Genomic DNA, 25,018 nt, shown 5'->3' on the forward strand with positions numbered 1-25,018 from the left:
AGTGACGCTGACTGGCCTGGGTGTGTCAGACAAATTTTAACCATCTAGTGGAAAGGCAGGGGGTCCAGAGCTTTGGCAAAGATGAGAAGCCCCTGCCCTCGGCCACCACAGACGGAGGCCTTGTTTCTCTAATGGCGAGAATCATTGATTTTACATGTTAAATCAATGCAAAGATGTGATAGACCTACTTGCGTTGCGAATGAGGCAGCGCAAATGACGCCAGATATGACGCCGAACGAGTCTATGTCTTCAGCCTTCCATAGCACATAATGCGCAGCTACCCTCTCAACAACATCCATGTCCGCCATTTCGCAATTAGACGGGAGCTGCCTGGCAAAAGCCCCTCGCATGCCGCGAATTTCACACGTGAATGAAGCGAGTAAAATCCAAATGTTCAAGCGTCCAACTACTCGCGAACAGCACGTTTTATTCGCAAATGTCGCGCTTGGTGTGAACACACAATAAGTCTTTTACCTTGGGATTCAATGAACTATTCTTTGGGGAACATGAACATCTAACTAGAAAAAACACTATATTAAAAATATATATATATATATATATATATATCTACAAGAGCTTTAGAAACATCGTACAAGTACTTTGGAAAACATTTAATTAAAATATTTGTGAACAATTATTCTTTTTTCTACAATTTTGTTTTGGTGCAGAAAATATGCGTTGCTGATTTATTATCACTTACTATATCTTAATACACTGGGATACAGCACTGAAAAAATATAAATTCAACTGTTTATATTGTATATTATACCTGCAGAATACTCCGCTCTCCTTTCCCAAGGAATATGATGATGATTCACTCATCCCTAGCAGTCCTGCCACAGAAACATCAGACAATGTCAGTCCAGTAGCAAGCCCGATCCACACTGGGTTAGTTTTCTTCACCTTGTGGAAATATGGTTGAAAGCATATGAATTTTGTGTGCATATAACTTGCTTTGTGTGTTTTGCAGTTTTCTGGTAAGTTTCATGGTAGATGCTCGTGGTGGCTCCATGAGAGGTAGCAGACATAACGGCTTGCGTGTCATCATCCCTCCACGCACCTGTGCTGCTCCAACACGCATCACCTGCCGACTGGTGAAGCCTCAAAAACTTTCTACACCTCCTCCTCTGGTGGAGGGTGAGGGTCTCGCCAGCCGTATAATCTCCCTTGGTCCAGCTGGAATGCAATTTTTAGGGTAAGAAACAAATTTAGCTTATTTTAAACAAAATTAACGTTTAACACTATGTATCATGTTTTTCTCTAAGGCCAGTGATTGTAGAGATTCCTCATTTTGCTGCACTTGGCCGAGGAGATCGTGAGCTTGTCGTATTGAGAAGTGAAAATGGATCAGTCTGGAAGGAACATCGGAATCGCTATGGTGATGACGTCCTGGAGACCATCCTTAATGGCATGGATGAAGGTGTTGTACTAACTTTCTGGTGGTCAAAGTACATAGCAGTATCTTTTCCAACACACAATTCACTGTTCTAGTTCACTAGATTTTCTTTTCTTTAAGTTTCAAAACAGTTCACTACAGTAGGGAGTGGATCCAAATTCATAAATGATGCTTTATTAAGATCTAAAGAATAACAAAAAAATCCACGAGAAACACAAAAGGTAACGCTACACAAACAAATGACAATCGTCTACTGAACTCAAGCAGGTGACACAGATGAAACAGATGGTGGCCTGGGTGGATCAGACTGGGCTGGTATTGGCTCAGGATTGAGTTTACTAACTTAACTCAGGAATGGGGTCTTGGACTGAATTTAACTCAGGAACAGAATCATCGACTGGACTGGACTCAGGAAATGGTCTTGGACTTGACGCCCAGAGACATTACAATACTGCAATATCGGGAAACACTGTAGACAGAGGAACCACCTCGATAATTCCACTGCTGACAGCCTTGGGATGCCAGCTGCTCTTACCGACCTCATAGGTGTGCGGCCAAACTTGAGGCCAGAACATGGACCGCGGAACGCATCTGAACAAGGGGGGGCCATAATTTCAAGTCACGCGGAGGGGGTGGGGCGCAAATGCATTGAAACAGACAATATTACTGATATATTAAATAACGTTGCGGAGCACTTTATTTTATTCCGACACCACACAGTCACATCTATAGTACACACATGATGAACACGCACACATGTTTCCTCAGATTAACCCCTCTGATCCCACTTACATTCACACACAACAGGCCAAGCCTATTTACACATAAACGCACAGATGAAACTATAGCAAACACATAAAGTACATCCAGTCCACAACCACAACTCATCTTGCTTCCTTGAATCTAAATCAACATCATAGTCATTATCATCACAAGTCAAGACATTATTATCAGATTGATGTGCAGAGCCGCACAGACACACACTCACACCCACAAAACAAGTAAAGTTTTCCGCTCGTGTCACAAAATGTCAGATCTTTGAACCACTGATATTGAACTGATCTTGCTTGTTGTGAAGACCCAGTCCCCTGTACCTTTTTGGTCTTCATAAGAACAGCAGGGTTTTGTGAGATCCCCCGCAGCACTCACTTGTACAGTGGCTGTCGGTAGCTTGGCTTGAAGCCGGAGGAGAGCAGCTAGCGGGCTCGTCTGAGTCTGTGGTGGAGATGGACGCTCCGGGTCTGTTGTTGAGGCTACAGTGGAAGCTGGAGTAGTTTGCTCATTTTGTTTTGCCAGTTTATTTGTTAAAAATCTGACATTGACTTCTGTCCCTTCATTGTCGCAGCCTGGTAATGCCGCCAGCGGTTAAACAGGTGCCCGCTGTTAGCTCGCGACGATGCTCTCACATGACAGACCTAGTAACTACGTCAACGTAACGTCGTAGTTGATAAACAATGCACACTAATTTCAAATCAAAATGCAGTAGTCAGTGTGAGTTTTTTTTATCGCAGCAGTTGGTGAGAGTGAGTGAAGCTGTGTGGTGACTAGTATTGTTTGGCTCGTAAAAACACGGATACAACTTAGGCTTTTATTCATATCAGATAGTTTGTCAGAGTACAAAAGTTGCCCGGGCCGTGGCCCCCCTGGCCCCCCCCAGTTCCGCAGTCTATGGGCCAGAATAATCCTTTGTCTTGTTACACTCATGACTCATAAGTCTGGTTTGGTGTCCCTGGTGACCGGAAACTTCAAATTCAAATATTTCACAATTTAATTCAAAAACAAATGAAACAAAGGTAAACAATTAAAACAGTTCATACCCATTAAACCATCTTCACGTTTTCTCTGACATCAGTTAAAAAAAATCCAATACCTGTGGAACAGATGTCATGGATGTTAATGTCACAATTTAATTATTTGTAATTAAAAATGTAAATGAACTTATTGACCTTAATTAATTGAACATTAAACAATTTTTTTTAATTTTATTGCAAATTAGTTCAAGATCCGACATTCTGTCTGTTCCAACAATGTCAGTGCAGCACATGGCCAAGATAACATTAGCTAAGGGTAACACTTATATAAAGTACTGCAAATGCATTATTTTATTGGTTATATACAGAGAATAAACTTGGTTTGAGTTGAGGAATATGTATTACATGGTTAAGTCATTTGTCTATCCAACGTTAGACATGCAAACTTTAATACTACACTATGGTTAGTAAACGCTGGCAATGTATCAATAGCTTAACCTAGTAATACATTATGTTATCCATGTGCATAACGCTGCACAATGTTACTATATTAATAAATTAGAATGTAATGTCCGAAGTTTGCATGCACAGCTAATATATGGCTGTGTGAAATATATTTGACTTCCCTTCATCAGTTTTATACATTGATTCATTTAAAGACGAAGTCGTTCAGAACAATGAAACTATTTAAATTTTATAATTTTGTTCATCTTAGCACCTTTAAATTAATGTTAAATTTAATTGCAAAATTACCTAAAAAATTTATATTTATTAAAATTTGGATCTCAATTATAATGATAAATAAATTATATTTCATTATAAATTATATATTTTTTGATTGCTTCATGCTATGATGTTGTATACCTATCTCATGGATTCCAGGGACCCGTTTCAGAAAGCAGGGTAAGTGCAAACTCAGTGTAAGTTAACCCCGGAAAACGGGATACTCTGGGTTTTCAGTTTCAGAACGCGAGGTATATCAAACCCGCGACCGCGGGGTAAGTCAAGCCTGTTTCAGAAATCAAGGTATCTTATACTTAGAGTGAGTAACCATAGTAACCTACTCTGTGAACCTAACCTGGTCAGGAGCAGGTTTTATTCCACTAACCCGAGGTTTGTTACAATCTCCGCCCCTTTTAGAAGCGCGAGCGGTGTTGAACTTGCCTACGCCGTTTGTTTTTTCAATCGTTTTCCTTAATCGCGCACAAGTTTATAACACAGACATTAAATGTCCGTTTATTCAGTACCCGTAGATGAGGAAGCTGCATTCATTCAGAGAGAGTTAAATTTACGTCGGTAGAGAATATATGGTGAAGCCCCGTTTGGATGTTTTATCATATGCGGAGGATTCTTTATTTGAGCGGCACAGTTTTTCTTTACAGTCCATTAAATATATCCACAATCTGCTTCATCCTTACATCACAAACCTCACTCGTCGGGGTCGCGCTCTTACATCTGAGCAGATTCTCTGTATGGCTTTACGTTTCTTTACTAATGGAAGCTTTCTTTATAACACCGGGGATGCAGAACACGTTAGCAAGGCAACTGTATGCAGAGCAGTAAGAAAAGTGTGCATCGCTCTCAAGCACTTTATATACATTTGTGTTAAGTTTCCTGTGAGAACCATCAAAGAGGAGTTTCTTAGGATTGCAGGTGAATTGTGAACGTCTTTCTGAATAAGCTGATCAAATAAATGTGGTCTCGCTGCAAACTCTAATAATTCAAATACCCTTTAGGGTTTCCCATTGTGATTGGGTGCAAATTTAAAAGGTCCAACTCGCCCCGCGCGGGCTTCGAACTGCCGTCGGTCAGAATGAGACGCGGGCGCTCTAACAACGAGCCTAACGATCCGCAGTCCCTATAACGTCCGTCGCCAGAGCATCTCTGTTGGTCGGGGAGTGACTCTAGCTGGCCTCCGTTACACATAGCTGGAGCAGGGGCGAGCATGGCCAGTTTTTTGTCTTCTATAGCCACAGTGCTCGGTTCTCATATCCTCATAACTTTCAAGGCCAGTTTATTAAATATATCAAACATTTCCCAGTCAGGCATCCTACTAGCAAGAGCATTTAAACTCACCGGACTGAATGATGTTTTTATATTTCATTTCCAGCTGCTGCCATGTTCTTTTTATTGCAGAAGGATTGCACCTACATGACAAAAGTCGTAGGTATATATGTTTATATGTGTGTATATATATATATATATATAGATAGATATATAGTGCCTACAATTCGACTGGCGAGAAATAAACGGAGCGCTTTTTGTCACGTGCCGTTGCCATGGTGAATCGTGTTATCTTCGCTCAATTGATGATGGCTTTTTAAAGCCGCGGTGAACACGAGTAACCTCGGGTGAACTTACTCAGAGTGGATTGAACTGATTGAAACCAGCTGTTCTGAAACAGAAAACTCAGAGTAGCGGTTATCTGAGTAAATCAACTCAGAGTTCATATTTTAACTCAGGGTTGCTTGAACCTCCTTATTGAAACGGGTCCCTGGTTAATTGAATTACTGTTTTTTTTCAAATCCTGTAAGGATGAGGCTCTGAGTTTGGTAGAATCCATGTGATGACATTTATTTAGCAGAATGGCAAAAACATAATCAACAAACACAACAGTGAAACTGTTGAGTCAATAACCAAAATAATGCAACAATCCAAAGGGGTAATACAAAAGACAAGGCAGAAAAACAGGCAAGGTCATACACAACAGAATAACAATAGCAATGAATCAAAAGCTCCAAAAGGCACAGTGTTCATGGCAGCCAGGTTTATTTAAGTGTAACCAGTCAGTTTATACTATAACCCGTCAGTACTCAGGCGATGGACCCCTCTGCTGGTGTAGTGTTTGTTTTTTGACCATTGCTTTGCTGTTGATTGGGGTTGGTTGCTTCAATACATTTCTGTAAATTGATTCGAACTCAACATAAAGTCTTATGTCCATTATAGCGATACAATGACACAATTCACTGATGCCAATGTCTCAGAGAAGTTGGTTAGTGATCTTTGCATTAAATTTGCATTTAGTTATTTAGCAGATGCTTTTATTCAAAGCGACTTCCCGAAGCTACAGTATATGAATACATAATTTGAATACCATATATGAATACCAGATGATCAGGTCATGCAAAAGGGTCAATCGAGTCTCTTTCAAGGGGGCACAACACTGACTGACCGCACATCTTTTTGGGTCTTTCCATGGGAAGAAGACCAAGATGAGAAGAGACACCACTTAAATGCATAAACGCGCCTCGTGGCGAGAGGCTGCAATGTGCCCTTTCGCTGAGACAGAAGGTCCTTCAGCAGGGGAATCCGTCAAGGGGAATTGTCATGCTCAACCCTGGGAAACAAGTCTGGTAAGGCCAAGAAGGACAAGACTTGATGATTCTCTTCTCTTCCCTAACCTCACACAGGACCTTCTCACTCAAGCCACATATTGATGTTAGCTCAATTCCAATCTAGCAAACTTTTCTGCACAATGCGCGTTAAAAAGAGGCCCTGAGGTGCCTTTTTTATCTGCGGTTCGCTAAACTTTTAATTCTGTGGGAAAATGTCCAGGATATGTTTTTAACTTAAGTTTTAACCATACTTAAGGTTTTGTAAAATGAATATAAAAATTTGATTTTATTCATTATTTATTTGTTATGTGTTTTGACTAATGTCCTCATTCTTTTCTATGTTTATTTAACATTTAAGATCTTGAGAACCAAGAGGAGCTTGGAAAGAAGAGGATAAGGCGCATTATCTCCACTGACTTCCCTCTTTACTTTGCCGTGGTTTCCCGTATTCAGCAGGATAATGATCTAATTGGTCCAGAAGGAGGTAACCTAACCAGCAAGCTGGTGCCTTTGGTCCAGGCCAGTTTTCCTGAAACTGCTGTCACCAAGCGGGTCCGTCTTGGACTGCAGGTGAGATGGGACGATGAGGAAGATGTGATAGGAGAAAGATGTCCTACATATTTTCCAAATACAGTCAGCATATCTTAGATTTGTGTGATAGTGTCTTATTTAGTGATTGTGTTGACTGAAAGATTAAAATGAGATATTAAATTATCCAATTTACTTTGTTCTTGTGGAATGTGGATGAAAGGAATTTTGCAAGCTTCGGACTTAGTTTGAAGATGGTAATAAAACATGATGTGCATAATGCTATGTTTTACCTCTTACTTTGATCAAAACAGGATAACGTTTATTGGCTGTTTAAATGTAGATATTAACCTTTCAAAAATGTATTCGGATTGTGCAAATTATGTAACCTTAAGTTCCAATGTAATCTTAAAACAGCTACTTTCATAACCTAAAATGTTAGTTCTAAAACCTGAGGTAAGTTTCAGGGTATTCAAGTAACCATTGCAGCTTTATTTATTGAAGATAACTTGCACTGTAGCAGAGTACAGTATGTGCATGCAAAGTGAATACATAATAAGATTCCCCCTTTAAGTAAAATATTATTTAAATAATTGTAAAGTTTTAGTTAGCAACTTGAAGACAATAGAAAAAGTTATGGTTACTCACGCAACACCGGTTCCCTGAGATAAAGGTAACGAGCAATGCGTTTAGCAAATGCTATGGGAAAAACTCCTTTTTTATCCGTTATTGAAGCCTATTGGTTCACATCTGTGAAAATCATAGACCAATGGCATTCGGTCCCGCCATTATAGGCGGCGGCGCTTGCCTATATAAGTCCGGGCTGAACGCCGTTCAGTACCATTATTAAACTGAAGTGCGATGTAAAAACTTGCTGCGAAGCAATGCTTGTACTCATTATTATTGCTCCATTTCGATACGGTTCACTTCGCATTGCGTTTAGAAAATGCTACGAGAGTCATGTCCCAGCACGCCATGCTCTGAAAGACTTGAAGTTGTCAAAATAATCTTATGCGTTCAAATAAACTTCATCATAGAGACTGCAAGACATATTTCTGTTTGGGAATAACAGCATTCTTACAAAAAGCTGTATTTGTTACTCAATTCTACTACATTAATAGCAGACACAAAACAACGATAATGGATGTAACAATGTGATATAGAGGCTATTGATGGAATGACGTTAAGTTGCACTTATCAAAATAACGTAAAAATAAGTTAAAATTGGTCTGTAAGCGGTGTAAAATTACATACTATCATGGGCAAACGAAATACAGTGGATTGCAGTGGTATAGCTGTGTAAGGCAGCTGGCAAAGTAATCAACATTAGGTATAGTTGTGGACTTTCCTTGCTAGATACTGAGGAATGATTTTTCGCCCTATCCCCAGGGGTTGCTGATACCTAGGAACTGAACCCCCTCTTCTTATCACACCTCAGCCCTCCATTCATCTCTTCAAGCCCTGATCACTGGAAATGTGCTTACACATTTAATGCGGTGTATATAATTAATTGTCATTTTGTGAAGACGTGAACATCATGTTTGGTACCGTTTTGAAGGTCATGGAGTGATAGGTAAAAGGGTCTTATATCTTCAAACCTAACAAAGAGTGTTTGAGAGCTTTTTAACTTTAGGACATAAACTGCAGTCCTCTAAGAGGTGTGGCTTTCTCAGGGAATCTTGTTTACAGATAGATTGAGATCCCATTTGATTTCCTCTACAGCCACGAGAAACCAAACAAACCAAATTCCACAATGACCATTGAATTTATGACTATTTAATTAAATGGGTATATAAGGTGCATTGGCAAAAGACTCAGGGAAGCACTCTTTAGCCAGAACTTCCCACACAGTTACTTTGTGTGTATTTATTGCCAGGTATGACTCTGTTTTGTTTTCTAACCCATTGGGATTTTGTCAGAATCCATTTATATTATAATCGGAGTCAGATAAAAATTAACTACAGCGCTGTTTCCGTTAAGAGCACCTTGAAAAGGCAGAACATTCAGGATGCCTTCACCCATGCCATTGGATTCTGTCATTGTGGGATGGGCTCTTTTCACCTGAGACTCACAGGAACACTGTACAGTTGATTTTTTAACTGTAAATTCCTTACCTCATGTCGTGTATATCATATAGTCTTGTCTCCGTCATTTAATTAGCAAGTTTTAGTCACCCTGTTTTCTTGTTTTTTTTCTTGTGGGAAGTCTTTGTTTCAAGTTTATATTTTAGTTATATATTTTTTTTACCCCCATCGTGGGCTTTTGTTTTGAATTAATAAGGTAAAGTTTTTTAGTGTACCGCTGCCTGCAATTGGATTCTTTCTCTTAGACGCTTTCTCAGTCGTGAATTAACTGGCCTTAAACTGAACCCAGCAGGTGATTCAGCAACCAGTCCATTGCAAGTTGTCCTCCAGCTAGCCTTCCAGCCCGGTGCAGCCTGTCCTCCAGGCGGCCTTCCAGCCACCATTGCAGCCAGTATTACAGCCAGCAGTGCCCCCGTTCACCCCTGAACCCTTGACACTCCCACCCCTGGACCTGTCCCATTGTCCTCTGCCAACCTTGCCTCACCCAAGCCAGTTTTCCCTGTCAAGACCCCCCGGACTACACGCCCTCCTCCCTCATGTCCCATTAGTGTGTCGTTTAGCTTCCCCACACCTGCCCAGTGTTAATTTACCACTTGTTTTTCTGTGTTGCCTTGTTGTTACCTTGCCATGTCGGATTACCTTGTCTGGTTGACTTCCTTACCTCTTGTCATGTATATTATATAGTCTTGTCTCCGTCATTTAATTAGTACGTTTACGTTACCCAGTTTTCTTGTTTTTTGCACCCTAGTGGGAAGTCACTAGGAAGTTTATATTTAAGTAATGTTCTTGTTCCCTTTCTGTCAGTCTCTCGACAGAATGGGGTTTCACTTGAGAAACGGCCAATGAGAATTGGCAAATTAAATTTGCATGCCGGTTTCCGCCCCGGACACCGGCATGCAATCGGGGGTCTAGCCTCCATTCCCCAAGTGGTGGAGCGTTGCAAGATAGCATATTGTGTGTAAATTTGTTGACGGCACCTCGGCTGCAGAAACCGCTCGTCCAGATGGCTGTGTTTGGCTCAGAGAGGACCAAACAATGCGAGCTCCACAACTGTTCTGGTGAGGATTCTGACAAGCTCAGAGTCAGATTGAGGACGGGTGTCACTGGATTCATCTGCCGGTGGGCAGCTTATACATCCAAAGCGGCCCAGTCGTCACCCCCCGAAATGGGGGACATTATTTCTTCCAACTCGTCTGAACCACCAAACGGGACCAGGCCACAAGCACTGGGTGGTAAAACCTGGGTGGCAAAACCGCCAGGAAAATGTATGAGGAGAATAGGAGAAACAATGAATCCAGGACTAAAAAAACAATTTTTTTGTGGAAATTACAAGCAGCTGGACTCGTCAGTAATCCTTATGACTTCCCTGAGACTTTCAAAGTGTTTTGCTATCCAAGGGGGCGCTTTCCAGCATGCTCACATGGTGTTCAGGTAGTAAAGTGATGACACGTCCATACCAAGCTTTAGTAACAGATAAAACAGGAGTTTTTCCCATAGCCTTTGCTAAACGCAATGCGAAGTGAACAGTATCGAAAGGGAGTGTATTTTACATTGATGATGGGCCCTTTTTCTGTATTATTAAATAATCAATGGAGTTACGATAACAAACTTTTATAAGGTTGGCTTTTAAAAAAATATACTTTTAAATCTCCACTGGAAGATAAAAAACGTTAAAATGTTATTTCTAACATTTATTTTCTCTGTCATTTTATATTCTTTTTCAGTTATTCATGTTTTTCTACCATCTGTTGAAGATTTGCTGCAGGAAGTTTAAGTGGTGTAATCCACGTTTGGACGTTTTTATTTTAAATATTCTGTTTTAAACGTTCCGAAGCAAAAAAATCTTAGTAAGCATTTTTGTCTTGTTTTCTATTATACATATAAAACAATGTGGTATTACATATCTTGAATAGGTACTTTAGAAAAAGGTAAAAAAAATTGCTTGTTGTCAATATAAATTTACTTAAGTCCTATATTTTCTTTCATAAAACAATAAAACGAATTAGTTTGCGTAACTTTCCTTGTCAAGTAATGTATTTCAATTTACATATTTTTTATTTATGGAAAACAAAACAAAAATGCTCAGTAATTTTTTTGCAGTAAGCATTTAGGCAAGTGATCATTGTGGCAACATGTTTCGGGGGAAAAGGCCCAAATACTGGGAATTATGGATAAGACTATTGTCATATTGCAGTTGAACTAATTGTTCATTCAAAATGTGAGTGGTTAGCAAAACTTGAGAATCAGACCTCACAATTTCATAAACATTTATGGTTTGTAAACAAATAATTTACATGCTTGAATATATGTTATTTTACTGAAGGTAACTTTTTAATCACATTTGGTTAAATAATATCTGTAACACCTTTTTGTCTATTAATAAATACCACTGATTTACAAACTAAAGTGTCACAACTCTTTCTGTTTTTCCTTTCTGCTTTTCTGTCATGAAATTGCTTTGACGCTTTTTATTGCAACTTTTAAATTTCCATACTATCTTATTTATCCATCCATACACGCGCAAATACATTGCCCACACTACTAAATGTATTTCTTCTTTTCCATTGTGTTCTCTATTATGTTTACTCTTCCCCTCCCTTATCTTTTTGTACTACATTGCTTTTTTTTCCCCACATTCATTTCTGGCACTCAGGCCCAACCGGTTCCTGATGAACTGGTGGCGAAGCTCCTAGGAAACCAAGCCACTTTCAGCCCTGTGGTTACAGTAGAGCCACGTCGTCGCAAGTTTCATCGCCCTATTGGCCTAAGGATTCCTTTGCCTCCATCCTGGAGGGAGAGCCCACGGGATGCTGGTGAGGGTGACACCACCAGTCTTCGCCTGCTCTGCAGTGTCACTGGTATGTCAAAATAGTTTTAATACACAGAAGCATATTAATGTGTTTTAATACGTTTTAGCAGAAGGAAATTACAAAGATATTGTATTTTTGAAACATTAAATATACTTTTATTCCTCTCTCTGAAGGCTCCAATGCTTTAAAAATAATTTCCTAAGTGTAACACCATGTCCTAACCAAACGCAATGTGATGCTGTGACACGCGATAAAAGGTATCTTTTCCATGTTAATCAAAGGTTTTGTCCTAACCAGCCACGACAGGGCTGTGCGTCGAGCAACGGCCTTTTCTATTTTAGAAACTGTTTCTATTTCTGCGACATTACGGCTGACAGCTCCACCCACACAACGATCTCATTCGATGTAAATTCAGCAACTCATGAATATGAATCGGCAAACATGGATGATGACAGGCTATATACATTTGATTACATACGTTTAGATTCTGAAATTCTAGCATAGCGTCCGGTGAGGCATAACTGAAGTCATGAGAACAGGATGCATTTCTCTGCATGTGCAATCTTCAGCTGCAGCGTGAGCGGGTGCGTTGACACACAAAAACTGTTCTGATTGGCTGTTTTTTGTGATTGATTGTCGCGTCCAATCCATGTTTTGCATTCGGTATGGACAAACAAATTGCGTATCACTGGAATCTCATCACGTTTGGTTAGGATGCGGTATTATATATTTTTTGGCAGCTAGATGGTTTCAGGGCATTACTTTTGGCCAGGACTGATCAGGGTTTAAGCTAAGCTAAGCTTTGCATGGCAGTGGCTCTTCAGGACCCATTTGAAGAGCCCTGCTTTAGTTAAAAAAATGTAACTGTCAATCAAAATGTGGATTTAATTTGACCTAATTGTTGTTATTGGCAGTTTATAGTTTTTTTGTCTTTCAGTCTTCATTAATTTAAGTGTTCATTGATTTATTATAGTTTAGTAGTTAATTACTAACAGTGATTACTAGTTTAGTAAATTATGTTTTTATCTACTTTTAACTACTATGACAGGGGCCCCCAACTAAGGTTTGCTTATGGCCCCCAGACATCCAAGACCGCAACTGGTTGCACAGTAATTGATATGAAATTGAGTTTGGCATAGCAAAAATAAACAACCTTAAAGTCCGGTCAATCGGTAAAATAAATAAATAGCTAATCACACTTTTTTTATTAATCGCATAAAATCATTTTTTTAATGTACTTTTAGATTCAAATTTTTTTCACATTTAATCTCTAAATTAAGGTAGAAAAAACATACAGACTTTTGATTAACATTAGTCAATCATTAGTGAAATTAGCTGCAGGGCGGGATTTCTGCTCAACTGTTTTGGGCCCCTTGTTTATTTTTTATAGAAATATAAAAAATACGGGAGAAATACGGGAAATTATTTTATCGGGATGATAGCGGGATAGCAAGGTAAAATACGGGACTTTCCCGGCCAAAACTGGATACTTGACAGGTATGAATGGTAGGTATGGTACAGGGTAATTAACAAAGGTACAGGGTAATTATTAACCATATATGCTATTTAGATGTCTTGGGATGAAGTAAACATTGTTTAATTATTTGAAGTGTTTGATTGTGTTTAATTAAAAACCCAACGGCAGCAGGTCCATTAGATCCACCAGCACTAGCTGAGTAATAAAAAATAAGAACACCACACAAGGTTTAAATGATGAGCAGAACCACATGTTTGTCACCTGCAGTTAAACACATAAACAGGCTGCATTTTAAGACTATTTTAACACATTAACATTTGCATATGATATCTTCTCAAGGGTTATACAATTACATTTATGCATTTGGCTGACACTTTTATCCAAAGCGACTTACGGTACATTGAATCATAAAATACATTTGATTCTAAGTATGTGCAATCTCTGGGATCGAACCCATGACCTTGGCACTGCTAATACCATGCTCTAACCACTGAGCCACAGGAAAGCAGTTAATAAAGTTAAATATATTTACATATGCTTTGACAGTTTATTGTAATAATTTTTTTTATTCTAAAACATGTGCATTATAGCTGACACCCACATAAACACTGTACAGCTGGTTTTGTGACATTCCCTTTAAATGTTAATTAATTGAGAAACCTTTTTTTTTAATGTGTATGTAACTTCGGAGACTGTCCATAAATGCACGACTGTCGAACCGCCAACATCAAACCAACTTCATGTGTAGATAAAAACTGAATTTTTATGTCTGTACATTCATAATTTTGCGAACACGGGAAGATATTTGGAAGAATGTCAGATCTAATGCCCCATTTACTGCCTTATTAGGGAAAATAAATACTATGAGAGTCAATAGGGCATGAGATCTGACATTCTTCCAAATATATTCCTTTGTGTTCAGCAGAACAAAGACATTTATATAGATTTGGGAACAATCTGAGGGTGAATAAATGAGGACAGAACTTTCATTTTTGGGTGAAATCCCTTTAAATTTCCTCCCTGGACAATCACGCTTATAGTTTAGGGCAACCGTGCCTATTGTGAGCACATAGTTAGAGTAGGGATATTTTCATGACCCACTGATGTGATTTAACATTTGGCCATATTAAAGCTCTACATTACATTACCAACTTAATGATGTTAAGTTAACAACTTCAGGAGGAGCAAGAGCAGATAATCAGCTCGGCTGACCCGCAATCACAGCATCTACCCTCTCAGCTCAAGCGAGCTCTCCTATACATAGACAAGCTGTCTTACCTTTGTTCTCACTACAGTTTTCAGCATCCCTCCACCACCCCGGTTTATCTCCTTGAGCATGCTTCTTCCGCAGGAAAACAGGAGGTGTGATCTGGTTTCGGGCCACTTCCGGGCTCGGTGCACTTGCCCCGGACATGCCAAATATGCACACCATTTCTACCATCGATCTATTGTTATTATCAGTGGCAGATTTAGCAAATTTGGGGCCCAAGGCAAAGGTGTGTATGGGGTCCCAAAGTCAGTCAAGGCAAGGCAAGTTTATTTATATAGCACATTTCATACACAATGGTAATTCAAAGTGCTTTACATAGAAGACATTAAAAATATCCATTTGATAGAACAGTGAAGAAATAAGAAAAAACAAATTAACCAGTTAAGAATAAAAAATAAAATACAGTTTAGAATATAAAATACATAAAATAAAGTACAGCACAAACAGTCGGACGGTCAGAGGCACAGTGCACATTCATTAAATGCAAAGTTAAACAGATGTGTTTTGAGTCTGGATTTCAATGTGACTACTATGGGAGCACATCTGATCTCTTCTGGAAGCTGGTTCCAGCTGCGACTGGCATAATAGCTAAATGCAGACTCTCCTTGCTTGGAGAGAACCCTTGGTATTTCTAGCTGATGCGATCCTGATGACCTGAGTGTTCTTTTGGGTCTGTATTCAATGAGCATATCTGCAATGTATTGAGGTCCTAGGCCATTGAACGATTTATATACCAGTAATAAAACTTTAAAATCTATCCTATATGTAACTGGTAGCCAGTTTAAAAACCTGAGGACTGGTGTGATATGATCATATTTTCTGGTTCTGCTCGGAGTCCTTGCCCCAGCATTCTGTATAAGCTGCAACTGTTTTATGGTCTTTTTGGGGAGGCTAGTTAGGAGTCCATTACAATAATCCACCCTGCTGGTGATGAAGGCATGCACAAGTCTTGACTGGAAACAAAGCATCTAATTCTTGCAATATTTTCAGATGATAGTATGCGGATTTAGTTATTGCTTTGACATGACTACTGAAGCTAAGGAGAGATTGAAAAATGTTTACTTCAAAATGAAGATTGAAAGCAGAGAACACTCAAAGTGTAACCTTACAAACAAATTGTCACGATGGAACCCAACAGAGAATAAGGTTTCAGATAACACGTCTTTGTCAAAATGCCAGGAAAACTAGAACTGTTTATTATTTTTTAAGATAAAATCAATATAACATTTAGAAAATCTTCAAACAACCCCGTGTACAAGATACAGGATATTCTCAGTGAATTGACATTACATTTGAGATTGAACATTTCAAACATTCTACAAACAAACCTATGTACATGATAGGGAGAAATAAAATGTATCTGATGCTGCACAAAAACTAACAATGCATCAAAGCCAATGTTGTTACAAAAAATGTCCAAGACTGTGATAAAAGGTTTAAAAAATCCAGTCCACCATCTGTCATGAGGTATGGACAGAACCCAAGCACAGGCAGCAGTTTGCTAAATAATAAAACTTTATTTAAACAAAGACCCTCGATGGGGAAAACATGAACAAAACTAGACAAGACTGAAAACTAAAACTTCCCACAAGGGGAACAAAACAAACAAGGTAATAAGAATTATAAATAAACTAAGTCCACAAACTTGAGTCCAGGGAACAGCAACACGGTTACTCCAATAGAAGGCAAGGTATCAGGACAGACTAAGGTGGGTAAACGTGAGGAATGAACCGACAAGGGACAGAGGGAAACTGGGGCTTGATAAAGGGGAACGCTAACTGGACTGCTCACACAGGGAGAGTGGCGGCAGGTGACATGAATGAAACACTAAAGGAAAGCTAACAGGAGGATTGCACGAGGCAGGTGAGGGGAATAAAACACTAAGGGAAAGAGTGACCAGGGCTGGTGACAAGACTAACACTAATGGGCCGCTAACAGGGAAACAAAGGGGCGGGGCTAAAGGACGCGACACCGGAGAGAGAGCATGGCGTGACAAACCAAAACAATGCTCTTTCTCCACACAAAACACATGGGACTGACATGATCCTGCCATAACACTAGAAAACCAAGACAAGGAGAGGCAGGATCATGACACCATCACTTTTTATATTGAAAATAAGTCATTTTGTGTGTGTTTGTTTCAGTTTTTGAAAACAATTCATTGGCAATAAAAAAGTAAAAATCCAGGATTTTTCCTTAAACATTTAGCAGTTCGATCAGGACTGAGGTTGTTTAACAGATTTATGCAAAAAAAAATTATCCAAATATTAATCAGATTTTTACAGAAATTTAATTGAGTGGATGTTTTAATCCCGAACAAAACGAAAGGGTTGTGAATTTGCTCACAGTGTATTGTTGGGTCTTTGAAAATTTTTCAAAGCATTTTCCCAAAATATGTGTCAAAGTAAGATTTGTCACCAAAGATCATAACATTTGCTGTGACACAGAGAAAGTTGCGGCCAAATTAAGACTCAACAGCAACACATAGTGGACGAAAACATCCCCAACATAACATAAGGGTTAAATGAGCTTTTTCTGTAGTAACGTTTTTTACTTCACCACAAAATATTTTTTATCAGTGTAGGGCTGTGGCTATTACCAGCTAAACTAGGCGGTTGACACACCAAAGCCCCATCATCGTCATCATCAGTGTCAAAGTGGCCATCACTGGACAACTATTCCACCTCATCTGTGTCAACGTCTCATCTGTGTCAACGTTAACACTGTCGCCGGTGACAGCGGGCGGCAACAACGTGAAGTCCTCTTCAATTTCTTCTTGGTTAACGTTATTTAGCGCCACTTCACTGCTAGCTGCTGCTGCTGTACAGGCCTTTTCAACACTTTGGACGTCGTTGTTGTTCCTGTCAGTATTGTTCCTGTCAGTTTCCTCAACAACAGTACTAAAAAAATGTGTCATCTTTGGCAGATTTGCCAATAATTTATTACTGTCTTTTCGCTTTTTTTTTTTTTCGCGTTTATATTTGTCTTGATTCGTCTCTGTTTGTGTACATTCCCAGTCCTCCTGTCACTCTGTGTTTATCTTTCGCAAAACGCGCACGGTTACGGACTAGTCCATTTCATTGTGAAAGAAGGGGGTGTATGTGTGTAGTGACAGATAAACATGAACGGGACATTTTAACTACTACTTCAAAGTTTCAACGTATTTCTTAAGAATATTAATACAATTTACCATGCTTTTGAAGTGTTAAGGCTGACAAGGGTTTTAATTAGTTTTATTTTTTTAGGTTGGTTGGGGGCCCCCCTATTATGACCACTGGTAGGGAGCCTCAAGCAGAAGACTACCTATGCCTCTATGTTAAGACCGCCTCTCGTGAGCGAGTGGCAGAAGCCCCTCCCATGACGCGAATTCGCGTCTGTAATGAATCAAATTTCATGCGCAAAGGATGCGAGTAAACTCAAAATGTTCAAGCGTCCAACTACATGCGAATAGCGCGATTTACCGCGTTTGGTGTGAACACTCTGAGACATTTAAAAAAAAAATTAAATATACAGTTTCACTTATATCATGTCTATATTTGATAATACATTTTGGCTTTCAGACTCAAATTTCGCTAAGTTACTCACATAGCCTAATTATTTGTTAAATTCATACAAACCATTGCGATAGAACAGCTGATGCGCGAACCAGCGAAATTTCAAAGAGACGACAAAATGGCCAAGCGGTTTGGAAAGGGAGAGGTTAATTAATATGCATAAGTAAATGTTTTGAATTTGAGTAGCACTCAATATGAAAAAAATTCATTATGAAAGTAATAACAATGCTCTTTAAATAGGCTATATCTCTTGAAAAGTAATAATTTGTCGGTACATTGCATAACAAAATAAACTATTCTACCATTAGGAGGCATGATAAATACATTTCAAATCATAATTAAATCTCCACAATTATTCAAGTAGTACTTCCGGCCTATGTAATTTTCTGTTACAAACCGACCCGGCCCCCCATTAAAGATAGGGAGAATTATGTGGCCCTTGCAGAAAAAAGTTTGGGGACCCCTGGCTTAGGCAAACTCGTGAATCATTGTTTTAAGAATTTAAATTTTCATCAAAATATTTAAATTCTACATGTCATAGGTGGCACAGCTCCTGCTCAATGGGAAGATATAACTGGAACCACCAAACTCCAATATGCCAATGAGTGTTCGAGTTTCACCACGAATGTGTCTGCTCGGTAAGAAGATGATTTTGGTTTGACAATGGCTTATTCTGTAAATGTATGATTGACTCAAAATGTTTTGTTTTTGATATACATTTTTTGTCCTTATTATTTGTCTCTTCACAAATCCTACTTGAAATATGTTGTGCTTTCTCACTTCATAGGTTTTGGTTGACAGATTGCCCTCGGACTGCTGAAGCTGTGACCTTTGCCAACCTTCTTTACCGCGAGTTGTCAGCTGTACCGTACATGGCCAAGTTTGTGGTTTTTGCAAAGATGAATGAATCACGAGATGGTCGACTCCGATGTTACTGCATGACTGATGACAAAATGGACAAAACGCTGGAGCAGCATGAAAACTTCACTGAAGTTGCCCGTAGCAGAGACATTGAGGTTATATGCTATAATTTGTGTGATTTCATATTCTGCAGATGCAATAGCTTATATATCAACATATCTTATAGGATGTTTCATATTGACGTTTACATTTTACGCTACTTATAAATTGTGTTAAATGTTAAAACCATCTGCTGTAACTTCTTGGTTGGCATATGTTCTGTAGGTTATGGAGGGTATGCCGCTGTACCTGGAGTGTTCAGGAAACTTGGTCCCTGTCAGAAAAGCTGCCCAGCAGTCACGCTGTTTTGCTTTCCAAGCCTTCAAAGACAACAGACTACCTGTGTCTGTAAAGGTTGTCACACCCATTTAAGAAAATCCACATACAGTACACTTACTGATGACACACTTATCTCTATATTAACTTTTCCATATAAGATAATTGGTTACACCTTATTTTAAGGTGCCTTTGTTGCAGTGTAATTATACATTTAAGTTCATAAAAATAAGAATTAACTACATGTACTTACTATAGGGTTAGGATTAGGGTGTGGTTTAGGGTTAGTTACATGTCATTTTGCATAGCCATTGACATCAATACACAAAGAAACATTATTTCACCAATTTCCTCACAACTGAGAACAAAGGAAAACATGGCTTATTTAAATTAGATGGGTCTTCTCACCTTTACATTACGTCATTTAGCAGACGCTTTTATCCAAAGCTGTTGAGAGAAAGAGAGAGGGTTAATGTACATAACCTTTTAAATTTTTATTTATTTATTATATTTTGTAAGTCACTTTGGATAAAGGCGTCTGCTAAATGACTAAATGTCAATGTAAATGTAAGAGGAGGCAAAACAAGGCATCGCTTGTTTGCTGAACGCAGGGTTCTTGATGGAGTGTAGGAAGGTGTGAAAATATGCCGGTGCAAGCATCCAGTGACTTGAATCTGAAACGTGCTTCAACCGGTAGCCAGTGGAGAGAGATGAAAAGGGGTGTCACATGAGCCCTTTTGGTAGTTTGATAGTGGTTTGATAGCCTTTGCAGGAAGACCAGCAAGGAGAGCATTTCAGTAGTCCAACCTTGAGTTGTGCCGCATGCTCGGTGAGATAGGGTCTAACCTTTCTAATGTTGAATAAGGCATATCGGCATGATCATGTGGTGAGCAGTGGATATCGCGCCCCTCCATGACACCCTGAATGATCTGCCGGAGAGATAGGATTGGAACCAGCGGAGAGGGGAGCCTGAGATTCCTTAAGATGACAGGGTTTATAGCAGTATCTGGTGATTGGCAGTGTCAAACGCTACAGATAGGTCTAGCAGAATCAGGACTGAGGATTTAGATTCCTCCTTGACTCGCCGCAGTGCTTCTATGACCAATAGCAGTGCAGTCTCAGTGAAGTGGTTTGTTTTGAAGCCAGATTGCTTGTTATCCAGTAGTTTGTTCTGGAATAGGTAGGAAGACACCTGGTTGAAAACTGCCCTTTCAAGAGTTTTTGCAATAGATGGGAGGAGAGAGACAGGTTTCGGGATTAAGAATAGTGCATGATCTATATAAAATGTATTTAGGATATTAGCCTGTTGCTAATCGCTATTTTTAAGCATGTTTACCATACAACAGTATTTTCACAATACTAACCTTTATCTCCATAATGAAATCCTAGATTTTCAGAGAGCTCTTCATTTTTTATATATTATTAAAATATTGATGGTATAGATTCTGTGAGCCTGGAGAGTGTAGTGTACCCTGTGAGTTTATAAATGTTCACCTTAAATGTGTGATATATATATAAAAAGTGCTTTCATACAGCTGTTTATGCTGTAGCTGTACGCGGAAGAAGTGGAGACTGTTGTGGTTATTTCTAGTGCTATGAAGAATAAAAGCACAGTTCCCTGCACAACAACTGACTTCTCTCCCATTCAGCCTAACTTAAGTATACGCCTTCTCACGCACATGCCACTGTTATAACATGAACTAAGGATACTGTCCAGTTTGTATAGATAGCAACGAATACAAGAGTGTTCTTACAACAGGCTAATTTTATGCACAAAAATTACTATTATCTCAAAACAAGGTGCTAAATCTCTTCTAATTCAAATAAAACATTTACTCTGACTTTTTGAAATTAGTGAAATGATAATTTTTGTGTTTTGATTGCATCCCAGTACAAATCAATGCAGTTTAATGCAACGCTCTGGACATTTATACCTAGTGATGTATAATTTACATGGTGGCAAACTGAATATGGGGTATAACCACAAACTTCATAAGTGAAACCTGAAGTGTCAAAGGTCACAAGGTGTCAAAGTGTCAAAGGTCATTTTCTTGAATTGCAGTTTATGAGAAAGTGGTGTGTTTTTAACTGCCCCTCTCTTTGCCAATGGGCAAGAGTAACATTTTAAGCCATGAGAATAAGAAACCCTGCATTAATCCAATATGGGATGTTTAATGCTAAAGCACATAATAGAAAGTAGACTAGTGTGAAGTTTGTTCAAAAAGTTGGCATAACGTAAAAGAAATAAGTAAAGTCCTAGTAACCCAGTTTTAAATTCCATAACTGAATCCCTCACATACGTTTTTATTGAAGTTGAAGCAGGAAAAGGCAGCTGTCAACTGAGTTTCACATTGTGTGCAGTACTGTATATTATTGATAATATGTGCTAATAGGAAGTCTAGTGAGTGCACTATTTAGAGTGCAAACCTTTGTAGAAAACAAAACACTTAACAAAATAAAAATCATGTCACAATATCAGTTTGCATTTTGCACAACGACTGTCTCTTTGCAGCTGACACAGTTGATGACAACAGTACTGTGCACTCTTTTGAAATGTTATCTGTGTGTTCCATCCATTTGTGCTAAATCATGGAAATATTCACTTAAAGTGATACTCCAACCAAAAATAATAAAATCGGCCAATAATTACACACCCTCAAGTTGTTCCAAATCTGCATAAATGTTTTTGTTCTGTTGAACACAAAAGCAGACATTTGGAAGAATGTTAGCAACTGACAGATTGTTTGTTTGTTTGTTGTCTTTATTTATATAGCACATTAGAAAACAACCATAGGCTGACCAAAGTGCTGTACATGGCAGATAAAACTAAACTAAATAACCCCGGATAACAGACTGGTAATTAAGAAAAGGGATTAAAAGACATAAAATATTACCTAAAAATAGTACAAATGGGAAAAGGGGATTAAATAATGTAACAAGGGCAACTTTCACATCACAATTTGATCAAGTAAATGTGATTTGAGCTTGAATTTAAAATCAGACAAAAAGGATGGGCCGGCAAAACACAAAGTTGCTGTGTGGTGGTGTTCTGCATCTCTGATAAGTTAACAGATGTACAGACAAACAAACTAAAGTAATGGAGTGCCCTGCATCAAAATGGGCTCTGAACTCCCCCGCTTGCCTGCGCTAACACTGTATATTATCATCTGCATCCGAGCATGCTATCATCATTATGATGTGACTTCTTTTAACATCTCTCAGCACAGTTGGATCCATAACTTCATACGCCCAGAGCACTTCGCTCATTACAGTCATACGCAATGATATGAGAGTTAGCGGCTTTTAGTATGCTTTAAAATTTCTGTGGCTCAGTGGTTAGATCGTGGCGCTAGCAACACCAAGGTCATGGGTCCAATCCTAGGGGATTGCAGATTGTCGAAAACAAATGTATAATGCAATGCACGTTTTTTTTTTAACAAAATGCGTCTGCCAAATGCACAAATAAATAAATAAATCACCTACGCTTACTTCATTATCATAAAGTAAATTGTTATATGAAGCAATGTACTATGTAATGAAAGCTTGTTTTAAATGATGCGGGTATTTCAAAAATATATAATACGCACAGCACTATAACGTGCAGGCATGTGTCACCGCGCAAAAAATTATTAGTACTAATTTCAGTGTCTGTATTTCAGTTGTTTTAATGAATTGCTTCATTTTTAGCTTTCGACAGTGTGTAAAAAGAAATCTCTGATTTCTTGCCCAGTTTATTTGTCCAATCAACTGCACAACTTATCTCTAACCATTTTAAATAGAACACAGCTTCCAGCAAAGCTGCTGCAATCAGTCTTTCTGCCACACCATCTGCTTGTTAGGTCTGACGTCAAACGCTCTATCAGACCCCATGCAAACAACAAAAAATGCTAATATACACACATGCCGTGCTGTAAAACTATAGAAAATCACAATACTAACCTTTATCTCCATAATGAAATCCTAGATTTTCAGAGAGCTCTTCATTTTTTATATATTATTAAAATATTGATGGTATAGATTCTGTGAGCCTGGAGAGTGTAGTGTACCCTGTGAGTTTATAAATGTTCACCTTAAATGTGTGATATATATATAAAAAGTGCTTTCATACAGCTGTTTATGCTGTAGCTGTACGCGGAAGAAGTGGAGACTGTTGTGGTTATTTCTAGTGCTATGAAGAATAAAAGCACAGTTCCCTGCACAACAACTGACTTCTCTCCCATTCAGCCTAACTTAAGTATACGCCTTCTCACGCACATGCCACTGTTATTAATTATCATAGGAACAAGAAGTCCTATCATAGCCTAATTCGATTATAAACATGTGATTTTAAACATGCAAGCAAGCAGACCCTCTCTCCCATGTGAGTGAGCTGTCCTCTCCGATCCTACATGTGTTGAGTTTTATTAAGTGTGAAGTGTGTTAATGAATGCTTCATTGGCCAGCTGCACAAGAGAATAATATTTACTTATATGGCTCTATCTACCTTAACTATCATATCTGATTATAAATTCAAGCCCTCCATCCTCACATCTTTGAGTCCTTCTCTAGTATCCTAAAGGGGTGGAGCTAAGACGACTTGAGGATGCAGGAATAAGAACTGAGTAGCACCCGGTGGCTTTCTCCCATTCATAGTAGCTAATACAAATGAACCTTTCTTGGTTTTTATAGTCTTTGATGTGATCCAGTGTATCTACCTCATTTTCTTTTAGGTGAGAGATAGCAGTAAAGAGCCCTCTGGCTTTGTGTCTTTCTTCCGCAAATCAACCAAATATGAGGACAATCAACATGTGCTGTGCAACCTTAACGTTACCATGCCGCCATGCATTAAGGTAGTGCATATCCACAAAAAATTAACCATTACACTATAATTACGTACAATTATATTCTCCAATAATGTATTTTCCCCTTTTTTGTAACAGAACATAGGGATTGATGATCGAATCAAGACTTTGACTCCTTTGGCACTAAGAGAAAGATACAGCGTTCTTAATGAGCCAGCTGTAGGTAAGACATCTTCTGCATGTTATGCCCCCAAATATCACACAACCTTTGCCTGACCTGGCTTTGAATATGATGTGAGCTGCAGCGTCAGATTTTTGAAATCTTGAGCCAATGGTGGTCTGGTTTCTGCAGCATTACTGAGTGCCATGGAAAAGACGGATCTAAAGATGGCTTTAGTAGCTGAACAGCTAGGCCTGAGCTGGGCTGGTGAGTGTGTGGGTTTGAATGCTCTTCTTTGACTTAACATGCGTAATGCTCAACTGGCTACGTCTTTTCAACACATCATATCTGTTTGGCTATATCTCTTATGCAGACTATAACATTTTGGAAGAAGTAATTGATGTACATTTAGGCCCACATTTATTTTTCAAATGTACCTTTTAAACAATCCAGAATCTGCTGATTACATTAATGGTGTGCTATGCAGAATAAAAAAGGACCCATACAAAAATAATAATTAACCTATTAGAAATGTGTGGTGGTATTTGTGTCTACAGAAACACTGTCTTATACATGTCATCTTTTAAAATCAAATTACTATAATCTTTCTGTGAGGTGACCTTTGGTTCCCTTTCT

The 25,018-nt window shown here is 38.8% G+C and overlaps 1 protein-coding gene across 1 annotated transcript in view; it reads left to right on the top strand.

Annotated features, from left to right (window-relative positions):
• ank1a (ankyrin 1, erythrocytic a) overlaps positions 1-25,018 on the top strand; it is a 155,217-nt gene that overhangs the window by 70,626 nt on the left and 59,573 nt on the right. The window contains exons 25-35 of the mRNA XM_079481249.1: positions 776-888; positions 971-1,195; positions 1,266-1,420; positions 6,841-7,052; positions 11,748-11,952; positions 18,747-18,843; positions 18,993-19,221; positions 19,391-19,519; positions 24,151-24,270; positions 24,361-24,445; positions 24,575-24,649. Of these exons, the coding sequence (XP_079337375.1) occupies positions 776-888; positions 971-1,195; positions 1,266-1,420; positions 6,841-7,052; positions 11,748-11,952; positions 18,747-18,843; positions 18,993-19,221; positions 19,391-19,519; positions 24,151-24,270; positions 24,361-24,445; positions 24,575-24,649 (1,645 nt within the window). The remainder of the gene's footprint in view (positions 1-775; positions 889-970; positions 1,196-1,265; positions 1,421-6,840; positions 7,053-11,747; positions 11,953-18,746; positions 18,844-18,992; positions 19,222-19,390; positions 19,520-24,150; positions 24,271-24,360; positions 24,446-24,574; positions 24,650-25,018) is intronic.

Source organism: Barbatula barbatula, assembly GCF_947034865.1.
Source record: "Barbatula barbatula genome assembly, chromosome: 2".
Lineage (NCBI taxonomy): Eukaryota > Metazoa > Chordata > Actinopteri > Cypriniformes > Nemacheilidae > Barbatula > Barbatula barbatula.